This window comes from Elephas maximus, chromosome 3 (assembly GCF_024166365.1).
Source record: "Elephas maximus indicus isolate mEleMax1 chromosome 3, mEleMax1 primary haplotype, whole genome shotgun sequence".
Taxonomy (NCBI): domain Eukaryota; kingdom Metazoa; phylum Chordata; class Mammalia; order Proboscidea; family Elephantidae; genus Elephas; species Elephas maximus.
In genome coordinates, this window is record NC_064821.1 from 12,484,867 (window position 1) to 12,497,383 (window position 12,517).

The 12,517-nt window shown below is 45.5% G+C and overlaps 1 protein-coding gene across 1 annotated transcript; it reads right to left on the reverse strand.

Annotated features, from left to right (window-relative positions):
* Positions 1–4,461: 4,461 nt before the first annotated feature.
* On the reverse strand, positions 4,462–8,164 carry LOC126070872 (CD209 antigen-like protein 2). The gene is given in 7 exon segments (XM_049875210.1): positions 4,462–4,562; positions 4,565–4,611; positions 4,889–5,001; positions 6,341–6,492; positions 6,882–6,945; positions 7,949–8,034; positions 8,140–8,164. Coding segments are annotated over 7 exon segments (588 nt in total).
* Positions 8,165–12,517: the final 4,353 nt, after the last annotated feature.

A 12,517-nucleotide genomic window follows, 5' to 3' on the forward strand; every position in this document is an offset into this window, starting at 1 on the left:
AAAAAATGCTTACAGATTACTTACAGTATCATTATGGCATTAGTTATGTCAAGCTCTCAATCACCCATTTTGAAAAGAAGAAAACATGTTGCAAGGTATTAGGGTCACACTTCTCCTTCTGTAAATGGGTTCTTCACATTCTTGGGTTTTGTACTTTTTATTTACAAAATTATTTTTGCATATCCCAGAAATCAATCCCTTTGTAGTTTTAGGTGTTGCGGTGATCTCCCCCAGTGTGCTACCAGCCTGATAGTTTTATTTAGGGTGTCTTTTTTTTTGTTTGACAGAGATTCTTAATTTGGATATAATCAAATGCATCTTTTGTCTTCCTTTGTTTTGGGATCACCCTAAAGAAGTTTTTCTACAACTCTAGGTCATAAAGATATCTGCCTGAATTTTCTCCAATTGTTGTTGTTGTTGGGTACCGTCAAGTTGATCCCCACTCATAGCGACCCCATGTGGCAGAGTAGAATTGCCCCATAGGGTTTCCTAGGCTATAATCTTTATGGGAGCAGGTCACCAGGCCTTTCTTCCACAGAGCTGCTGGGTGGGTTTGAACCACCAACCCTTGGTTAGCAGCTGAGCACTTAACATTGTGCAATTAACCTAATAGTTTTGTCTTTCACCTTTAGCTCTGTAATCTATCTAAAGCCTACTTTCGTACATGGTGCAAAGAAGCGATTTATTCTGTCATGGACTGAATTTTGTTCCCCCAAAATATGTGTCAACTTGGCTAGGCCATGATTCCCAGTATTGTGTGATTGTCCACCATTTTGTCATCTGATATGATTTTCCCATGTACGTGTTGTAAATCCTTCCTCTATGTTAATGAGGCACGATTAGAAGCAGTGTGTTAGTGAGGCAGGACTCAATCTACAAGATTAGGTTTTGTTTTAAATCAATCTCTTTTGAGATATAAAAGAGAGACGTGAGCAGAGAGACAGGGGGACCTCATACCACCAAGAAACAAGAGACAGGAGAACACCGGGTCCTTTGGATTAGGGTTCCCTGTGCCAAGAAGCTTCAAGACTGGGGGAAGACTGATGACAAGGACCTTCCCCCAGAGCCGACAGAGACAGAAAGCCTTCCCCTGGAGATGGCACCCCAAATTTGGATTTCTATCCTCCTAAACTATGAGAAAATAAATTTCTCTTTGTTAAAGCCATATCTACACTTGTGGTAGTTTCCATTTTCTCTATATAGTGAACATCTTCTATCTACTCTAATCATAAAATATTATTTCCATTTTACCTGGTTACCTGTTCCTGCACCAACACCATATTATTTTTTAAATTAATATTTTATTTAAAAAACAAATACAACTTCATCCTGGTAAAATATACGTAACATAAAATTTGCCAATTTAACCACTCCTGAGTTAACGATTCAGTGGCATTAATTGTATTCACAGCCAAATAGATTTGAGTCTTTTAAATACTTATTATTTTGAAATAATTTTAGATTGGCAGATGAGTTGCAAAGACAGTACAGAGAATTCCTGGATACTCTTCACCCGGCTTCCCCTGATGTTATCAACATCTTAAATTATCACGGTACATGGAAGAGATTCTCAGAGTCCTCAGATAGAATCAACACAGCTGACACCCTGGTTTTGGACTTTTAGTCTCCACAACAGTTCAAACCCACCCACTGGCACCACGGAATAAAAGGCCTGGCAATCTGCTTCCATTAAGATTACACCCAAGAAAACCCTGTGGAGCAGTTCTACTTTATAACACAGGGGGTTCGCCATGAGTCGGAGTCAACAGCAACAACAAGAAGCCTCCAGAGCTGTTAGTCAAGAAACTTCTGTTCTTATAAGCCACCCGATCAGGATATTTTGTTACAGCAGCCCTGGAAAATTAAAAGAGCCTCCTAGAGAGAGGTGTATACAAAATTTATAAGAATATGTTAAAACCTCTGTAGTAATTAATAGATACTTGGAGGAGGAGATACTTTGAGGTTATGCAAATATCCTGCTTCCCCTTAAAGTCTCACCCATTAATTTTAGCATCCATTCTTAGATCTTCCCTGCAGCAATTATAACTGTGGTGTTTTAAGGGTGATTTCCTATTTCCTTTTCTCCACATACATTTATTAACTGCAATTTTTCTGTAAGGAAGACCAAATCAAATTTTTAAATGGTATCAAAGGGTTGCCAAACAGATTTTAAAACCAACTTGACAAGTGGGTCACTTGGGATATAATAAAGAGGGTAAAACGAGGGAGGTAACCTCTTGATATCAGAGGTTGGGGAGAGAGGGGGCTTTAGTTTTCACTGTATAGATTTATACATGTTGGTTCTATAGGCACAATTACTTATTCAAAAAGTATATTAGAACATTCAAAGCTATAGTGAATTTTAAAAGCATCTTAAAAAGAAATTGCAACCAACGGATGAGTGGATAAACAAATTGTGGTACAGATATACAATGGAATATCATTCACTCATAGAAAAGAATGAAGTACTAGTGCCTGCTACCACCCGGACACAAGGACACACAGACTGTGTGACTTCATTTACATGAAATATTCAGAGTAGGTAATCCAGAGGCAGAAAGCAGATTAGTGGGTGCCAAAGGCTGGGGAGGGGGTAGGGAAACGGGGAGTGACTGCTTAATGGGTATGAAATTTCATTTGGGGGTGATGAAAACATTTTGAAACTACAGAGGTGGTGGTTGTACCACACGGTGAATGTCCTGAAATGCCACCAAACTGTACATTTTAAAACGGTTAATTTTAATATTATGTGAGTTCCACTTTTATTTTTGAAATGTGAGAAAAGAAAAAACAATATCACACAAGACTAGCCAATAAAATGTTGATAGAGAAGACTGATGCCTGGCAGATATCAAAACGTGAGATATTCTCTTGGTTACCTAGTGCCACAGTAACAAAAATACCACCAGTGAGTAGATTTAACAACAGAAATTTATTTTCTCACAGTTCTGGAGGCTAAAAGTCCAAATTAGGGTCTCAGACATGTTGATTGATTCCTTCTGGGAGCCCCTCTCCTAGTTTCTGGAAACTGTCATCAATCCTTGGCATTCCTTGGCAATCCTTGGTGTTCCTTGGAGTTTGTCTTCCCCCTGTGTATGTTTCTGGGTCTATTCCGCTTTTTTTTATAACTCAGAAGTGGTTAGGTTTAGGACCTAACCTGATATGACCTTGTTAACACAACAACAACAAAAAAAAAAACTCCTATTTTCAAACTGAGTCCTATTTACAGATACAGGGGTTAGGATTTCAACACATATTTGGGGGAAACACACTTCAATCCATAACAGATATGTTATCTTGGCTTGGGCTTCTCCAGAAACAGAGCCTGAGACAACAATTTGGATGAAGCAGTTTACCTGGAAAGTGATCCCAAGAAACACCAGTAGAGGAGCAAGAATGTGAGACAGGGAAGGGGAAGAGCCAATCCAGGGTGCACTGATGATCAGGTGACTGATGTGGGCAAATGAGGCTCAGTTCCACTAATGACCTAATGGTGTAGTTATCCTGCCTCTTGTGGGCTGGCTTTTCTGGGAAGCAGACTCTGAGTGAGGTGGAGTCTAACACTCAAGTTGCTCGTTAAAGAGCATCACTGGGGTCAACATCCATGGAAGAGAGGAGAAGGAAGCAGGAATGGGCCGAGAGAGACACCAAGCTGAGCAGGTCTGACAACAGCTACAGGTCACCCCCATGGGGAGCTGTGAAACCAAAATGGTCCTTCCGGTTGCCCCACATTAAACCAAGGTTGCCACATCTTTATCTCCCTGCATTGATGTACACTGCATTGGGAAGGGGCATGACCTTGGACAAGGTGGCTTTCTGCAGCTTAGTCTATTTCCAAAGGAGTCTACCAAGAGTCCTCCCAGCAGCTGGGGCAACATGTCCTTCCTTGAAGGGGAATCTAGGAGGCCCATCCCAGTGTCCACCACATCATCGAGAGGGGAGGGAGCTGGGGTGATTATACACCAACTCCCAAGTCATGGTTGATTAGGGGCATTAATTGCCTTGTGCTTCCAACCTGCAGAATGGGCTCCAGAAATCAGTGTAGTTAATGCTGGATGGAATTTGAACAAATGGAAGGTGTGCATGGACATGATAAAATCTGAGGGGATGCAACAACCCAAACTGTGATCTTGGCAAGGGAGAGAGTAGACTGATGGAACACAGAAAGCACCCAATTGTATCCCACACCAGGCCTATTTATTAATCTCCAAGAAAGGCCCAGAATTCAACCTCTTAGCCATGGGGAACTAAGAGGAAACAGAGGAGGGGCAGAGGTGGACCCAAGCCCATAAAGCCAGTAGGCCAGTGCCCATTAAGGATGAGGAATTTGACAAAAGTCTTGGAGCTTTTGTCAAGATCTCCACACCTGCAGACTGGGAGAAGAAACCCTGGCGTGTGGGTGAAGTTCTGCAACCCAGCAGTTGGGTTGGGGCTGCAGGGAATGACGGTAACAACCAGACTTCAGTTGCTGGAGCAGGAGGCTCCAGTTGTCTTGCAGATCCAGAACTTGCTATTATCACATTTGGAGTCTTTCCAGCCTTCTCCTCTAAATTCTGCAGTTTTTCCTCCCCACAGCTGTTGGGTTCCCCTTTGTTCCAATATTTCATGAAGCTGCAAGACCCATCCAGAACATGAGCCTCTGCCCCAGGACCTGCCCCTGCCCCGCCCAGGCTGTGAGCTTCTCTTGCAGCTTTGATGGTGGACTTTTAGGCATCGGTCATCCTGTCTGAACATGGGTATGAAGACCACCTTCCTAAAATACATAAAAGTCCCAGATTTTTAGGCTTAAGGGATCAGACAGTGGAGGAGGGCCTCTATGTTAAGCTCTAGTCATAGTTTCAGAACCTCACCCCCAGGTGTCAGGGTGTTCCCTTCTCCTGAGACCTACCTGAGCAACAGAGATGAACCATCCACCCAGTGCCATATGCCTTCATGTTTCAAGTCAGAAAGCCCTATCCAGGTGAACAGATTACTCGTAGAAGTCTGTACCTGTAGGAAGTTCTGTTGGGGGCAGAGGAGAGGTCAGGAGGGAACTCTGCCCTCCATTCTCCAGACCCAGTGTTATGGATTGAGCTGTGTCCCCTGCCCCCAAAATATGTATTGAAGTCTTGGCCCCTGGGACCTGTGGATGTGATCCTGTTTGGAAACAGGGATTGTCTTTTGTTATGTTAATGAGGTTAGACCAGAGCAGGGTGGGTCCTAAACCTAATCACTTCTGAGTCATAAAAAGAGCAGAATGGACACAGAGACACACACAGGAGGAAGACAGACGCCATGTGAGGACCCATCTACAAGCAAAGGAATGCTAAACATTGCTGGCAGACACCGGAAACTAGGAAACAGACTCACAGAAGGAATCAACATGGCCAAGACCCTGATTTGGACTTTTAGCGTCCTGAACTGTGAGAAAATAAATTCCTGTTCTTTAAAGCCACCCACTTGTGGTATTTCCGTCACAGCAGCACTAGGGAACTAAGACACCCAGTGTCTCCGCAATCTCTTGGCAGGAAGTTTTTCTTTCAGTCTAACCTTCAGCCTCCTAACATGCCTGGTCCTGAGCCCTCACATGTGCTCAGGATGTCTGGGTATCTCTCTCATCTGCATCCTAGAGGCACATGTGTTCTGACTTGCAAGTATACATGCCCTCCAGCCTCTCATCACATACATATGCTACCACTGCATGTTTACGTGTTTTACACGTTCGAGGCATGTTCGTGTGAATTTACACATGACTGGGTTTAATGTGGAAACCCCGGTGGCACAGTAGTTAAGTGCTACAGCTACTAACCAAGAAGTCAGCACTTCAAATCCACCAGGCGCTCCTTGGAAACTCTGTGGGGCAGTTCTACTCTGACCTATAGGGTCGCTATGAGTCAGAATCGACTCGACGACAATAGGTTTTTTTTTATGGGGACTTAATGTGCAAGAGCCAGATTGTATCACCTTGTGGAAGCTGACTGTGCTTCCCAGCTTCACATTGAGTGATGTCACACTGATAGCTTGAAATTAGCCGTAGTGGGAATATTTACACCGGGGAAATTGGCAAACACTACAAATCAGAGCTTTTCCCTCACTGGAGAGTTGGTTGTTGAACATTTACTAGCACACCACTGGGGCTTACTTACATTTTACGTGTTCTCAAGAGCATTCACACATATTAACATCTTGTCTAAACCTATTTGCAAGGTGTCTGGGACCCCCTCATTCATATCTTTCTCCTCCTTACTTTTCCAAGTGAAACTGCCCCACTTCTAGAAAGACCCTTGTGATCCTTCCCTCCCCAGCTGTCCAATGGCCAGATGCATGCCCAGGACAAGTTGGGGCCTCCCACAGGGCATACCTGCTTCTCAGCAGTTTTGATTACGACCAGTTGGGCCCCAACTTCCTGGCAGGCAGTGATGGCATCGTACCAGTTCCATTGGGAGTTAGAGAAGAAGTAACAGTTTCCTTGGAAGAATGTCCACTCCCAGAAACAAGGGTGGCACAGGCAATCTGGGTGGTGGTGGTGGGAATGGCTCAGGGCGGGGATCCAGATCTAGATGCTCATATCCCTGTAGCTGCCCTACCGTGGGAGCTGTTAAAAGTCCTTAACTTTATGCCCTGGGTGGTCTATCCTCTTTCCACTTCCTGAGACCCTTCCCCAGTCCCAGGAGAACCCAGCAGAAGTGGGTTCTGTTTCTTCCAGATTAAGAAAACTAGGTGCTTTAGAGCTCAGAACAGAAAGCAAATGACTGCCTTAATTTTGCGCCTGTGGTGTACCTAGACCCCTGCCAGCACCAAACGCAATCATCACTGTTACTCTGTGTCCTCATTTCACAGATGAGGAAACTGAGGCTCAGAGACCCTCTCTGGCTCCAGGACTCCAGTGTCCAGCTACTCACCAACCCCAGCCTTCAGCTGGGTGAGTTCCTGGTAGATTTCCTCCTGCTTTGAATGTTCCAGCCCCTGGAGCTGAGGACTTTAGGGACCTTGGAGACTGTGCCAAGAGAAAAGAAACTACAATTATTGAGCACCTACTATGTGGCACACCCTGCACTGGGTCCCCAGAACATCATTTCTGAGAGTCAAAGTCTTGGCTAATCCCCTTTCTCTTCCCTCCTCCTCCTCCCCTACCTCACCTGTACCAGGGGATTGGAAGGGACTGTAGAAGACACCCTCTGAGCAGCACAGGAGAAACCCCTGAGGAACCTGAGTCTCGCCTTTAAGCCCCACCTCCCTCCAAGACTTGGCCACCCCAGGTGTGTCCCTAGCAGAAGGCCCAGACCTGCAAGCCCAGACCCCCCAGGGCCTGCCTCTCACCTTGGACCAGGACAGCCACCAAAGCACAGTGATAAATGGGAGGAAGAAGAGCAGCAGTACCAGGGGGCATGGCCCTGGCCCAGACACCCTGAGGGAAGAAGGGCGGGCAGTTCTAGCAGCCCTATGCCACTGCCTCAACCTGCCCAGGGCTCAGGAATCCTGTTCCTGCCTTGAGTACCTCTAGGACCCAGGAGTCCAGTCTCCAGTCTCCACCTCCCCCAGGACCCAGGAATCCAGTCCCCTGTCTCCACCCCTCCCAGTACCCAAAAGTGCAGTCCCCCAGCCTACACCTCCCCCAGGACACAGGAGTCCAGTCCCCCACCCTCTACCTACCCCAGGACCCTGGAGTCCAGTCCTCCCTTAGGACCCAGGAGTCCAGTCCCCCACCCTCTACCTACCCCAGGACTCAGGAGTCCAGTTTCCCAGCCTCCACCTCCCCCAGGACCCAGGAGCCAGTCCCCCAGCCTCCACTCCCCCAGGACCCAGGAGTCCAGTCCCCCAGCCTCCACCTCCCCCAGGACCCAGGAGTCCAGTCCTCCATCCTCTACCTCCCCCAGGATCCAGGATTCTGTTTAGTTGCCTCTACCTCCTTCAAAACCCAGGAGTCAGTGAGAACCTGTCCCTGCCCTATCCTCTAACCCTGCTCTACTGCAAAGTACTTGAGGCCGTGAATCTGTCGGAATCCAAAGTCTTTCGGAGAATGTCTGATACTACTGGTTATCAACTCTTCCTCATCTGAAATGGGCAGAGCGTGGACCCAGAGCCTGGGCGAGCTGAGACCTGTGCTGGCCACTCCCTGTGTCCCCCTCCCCAGGATCCCAGAGCCCCACCCAGCCTCACCCAGGGGGCCCAGCTGCTGCACCATGGGTGCCTTGGAATCTCACTGCTCCACATGCATCCCCTGTCCTTTCTCAATGCCTCGTCCACAGACAGCTGAGGAACACAGCCACGGCTTTTCCTTCCCACCCTATAATGCTGGATCCTCAAACCTACTCCTACTCAGGAAGAGAAACAAGGAACTGAGCTTCGAGGTTCACCAGAAAAGGCTGGAGGGCAGAAGCAGAGCTTCTGACACAACATGAGATGGGCCGGACCTTCCAGGAATTCCAGAGAGGTGAGGGGTGGTCTGGGGTCGACATTGAGAGGGACTGGCCCACTCATGGCCAAGCCGAAGTATGCTTTCTGTGAAATTTGACAGCATATAAAGCAAAGTGATTTTGTTATACCCTCTCCTGGCAGGGGTGGGCTAGCAGAGCTGCCAATTTTCCAGGAACTACAGTCCCCTCTGACCTCAAGCCTTTGCTGCCTTGGCTTGCTGATTTCTGCGTGTAAGGTGATTTCTGCTGACTTTGGGAGCTGGGGATGAGTCATAATTGCCTATGTTCATTTAATGCCTAGGGCCATGGTGGGTCAGTGGTAGAATTCTCGCCTTCCTGGAGGGAAACCTGAATTCAATTCCCGGCCAACGCACCTCGTGCACAGCCACCACCCATCTGTCAGTAGAGGTTTGCGCGGTGCTATGATGCTGAACAGGTTTCAGCTGAGCTTCCAGACTAAGTTGGACTAGGAAGAAAGGCCTGGCAACCTACTTCTGAAAAATCAGCCAATTGTGACACTTATTTGCCAGAGGTTCACTTGTACTTTGGAATAAAGCAATCCCTAGGTGGTGTAAATCTACTAGCAGAAAGGTTGGCAGTCTGAACGCACCCAGAGGCGCCTCTGAAGACAGCCCTGGCCATCTGCTTCCAAAAGATCACAGCCTTGAAAAACCTATGGAGCAGTTCTACTCAATGGCAACTAACAACACACCTAAATCTGAGTTCTTTGAGGGGGTTATGACGCGTCTCTATTGAACTGGCTGCCTGAAGTTTATTGGGGAGGTGAGAGTTCCACTGAATGCCTTCTTCAAGGGCCCAGCATGGTGCGTTCTGAGAAGTGGAACGAGTGCCTTGGTCACTATCAGTAATGTCTGGAACTCCTGAGGGGATAAGGAATGTTCTGGTGAAGCTCTGCATAGTGGTATTAGTACATGAAGAGACATGCGTGACCTTGATTAATTGGGTATCTGTGAGGCGAGGGGTTCCCAAAAGGGAAACTCTCAGGCAACCGCCCTAAAAGAGTTTGTAAAGACGTACAGATGTTGCCAGTTGTTGACCAGGGCATCCAGTGCTAAGATGAATGCTAGGTTTGGCCAATTGTGCTGAAACCTGGGTCCTGTCCTTTATCAGGGACATCCTGATTGACGCGTGGAAAGCAGCAACATTCCACTGAGCTCAACCACATATAATGGTGACAATGTTGTAGTAAAGTGTATGGACTCCCATTGGTGTTCACACAACTGATCCCAAGGGGCTCCCCAGATAGTCCCAGGGGCTGAGGAAAAGGTGACCTCCTCCAGCACTGTGGCATCAGGCAAGGGACTGAGGACAAGGGAGGCCAGCCCCGCCTACAGGTGGAATATGCCAGAGAGCCCAGGTTTGGGTCCATCCAGTATCAAGGAGGCAAACTGACATCATATAAAGTATGTTCACTGACAATAATGGGATCAATAACAGACAGACAGCAGGAAAATCTCTAAATACTTGGAAATTAAACAACACACTTCATTAATAATCCATGGGTCAAAGAGTAAATCTCAATGGAAATTAAAAAAAAAAAAAAAACCAACATAGAAAACATGTAGGATACAGTTAAACCAGTGCCAAGAGGGAAGCTGATGGCACTAAATGCTTACATTACAAAAGGGAAGGGTCACAAACCAATAATCTAAATTCTTACCTCAAGAAACCCTGTGTGTCTGTCAGTTTGCGGTACTGTGGGGGCTTGCCTGTTGCTAGGATGCTGGAAGCTCTGCCGCCGGTATTCAAACACCAGCAGGGTCACCCATGGCGGACAGGTATCAGCTAAACTTCCAGATGAAGACAGACTAGGAAGAAGGATCCAGTGGTCTGCTTGCTGAAAAGAAGTAGCCAGTGAAAACCGTATGAATAGTAGTGGAACATTGTCTGATACAGTGCCAGAAGATGAACCACTCAGGTTGAAAGGCACTCAAAAGATGACTGGGGAAGGGCTGCCTCCTCAAAGTAGAGTCGACCTTAATGATGTGCATGGAGTCAAGCTTTCGGAACCTTCATTTGCTGGCGTGGCACGACTCAAAATGAGAAGAAACAGCTGCAAACATCCATTAATAATCAGAACCTGGAATGCATGAAGTATGAATCTAGGAAAATCAGAAATCGTCAGATCAGAAATGAAATGGAACTCATAAACATCGATATCCTAGGCATTAGTGAGCTGAAATGGACTGGTATTGGCCATTTTGAATCAGACAATCATATGGTCTACTATGCCGGGAATGACAAATCGAAAAGGAATGGCATTGCAGTCATCATTGAAAAGAACATTTCAAAATCTATCCTGAAGTACAATGCTGTCAATGATAGGATAACATCCATATGCCTACAAAGAAGGCCAGTTAATACGATTATTATTCAAACTTACGCACCAACCACTGAGGCCAAAGATGAAGAAACTGAAGATTTTTACCAACTTCAGCAGTCTGAAATTGATCGAACGTGCAATCAGGATACATTGATGATTACCGGTGATTGGAATGCGAAAGTTGGAAACAAAGAAAAAGGACTGGCAGTTGGAAAATCTGGGCTTGTTGATAGAAATGATGCCAGAGATAGCATGATAGAATTTTGCAAGACCAATGACTTCTTCACTGCAAATACCTTTTTTCACAAACATAAACAGCAACTATACACATGGATCTCGCCAGATGGAACACACAGGCATCAAATCGACTACATCTGTGGAAAGAGAAGATGAAAAAGCTCAGTATCATCAGTCAGAACAAGACCAGGGGCTTCAGAACAGATCATCAATTGCTCATATGCAAGTTTAAGCTGAAATTGAAGAAAATCAGAACAAGTCCACGAGAGCCAAAGTACAACCTTGAGTATATCGCACCTGAATTTAGAGACCATCTCAAGAATAGATTTGACTCATTGAACAGTAATGACCAAAGACCGATGAGTTGTGGAATGACATCAAGGACATTATACATGAAGAAAGTAAGAGGTCATTAAAAAGACAGAAACGGAAGAAAAGACCAAAATGGATGTCAGAAGAGACTCTGAAACTTGCTCTTGAATATCGAGTAGCTAAAGTGAAAGGAAGAAATGATAAAGTAAAAGAGCCGAACAGAAGATTTCAAAGGGCAGCTCAAGAAGACAAAGTAAAGTATTATAATGACGTGCAAAAACCTAGAGAGAGAAAACCAAAAGGGAAAAACACGCTCGGCATTTCTCAAGCTGAAAGAAATGAAGAAAAAATTCAAGCCTCAAGTTTCAATACTGAAGGATTCTACAGGGAAAATATCAAACAATGCAGGAAACTTCTAAAGAAGATGGAAGGAATACACAGAGTCACTATACCAAAAAGAATTGGTCGACATTCAACCATTTCAGGAGGTAGCATATGAACAGGAACTGACAGCACCGAGAAGAAGTCCAAGGTGCGCTGAAGGCACTGGAGAAAAACAAGGCTCCAGAAACTGACTGAGTACCAACTGAGATGTTTCAGCAAACGGATGCAGTGCTGGAAGTGCTCACTCATCTATGCCAAGAAATTTGGAAGACAGCTGCATGGCCAGAAGAACACGGTATCAGGACGGAAGGAAGACTCATTAACAACCTGCAATATGCAGATGACACTACCTCGCTTGCTGAAAGTGAAGAGGATTTGAAGCACCTACTGATAAAGATCAAAGGCCACAGCCTTCAGTATGATTTGCACCTAAAGATAAAACAAAAATCCTCACAAATGGACCAATAAGCAACATCATAATAAATGGAGAAAATATTGAAGTTGTCAAGGATTTCATTTTACATTGGATCCACAATCAACACCCACGGAAGCAGCAGTCAGGGAATCAGACAGTGTATGACATTGGGCAAATCTGCTGCAAAAGATCTCTTTAAAGTTTTGAAAAGCAAAGATGTCATTTTGTGAACTAAGGTGTGCCTGACTCAAGCCATGGTATTTTCAATTGCCTCATATGCATGTGAAAGCTGGACAATGAATAAGGAAGACTGAAGAAGAATTGATGGCTTTGAATTATGGTGTTGGCAAAGACTATTGAAGATACCATGGACTGCCAGAAGAATGAACAAATTGTCTCAGAAGAAATACAGCCAGAATGCTCCTTAGG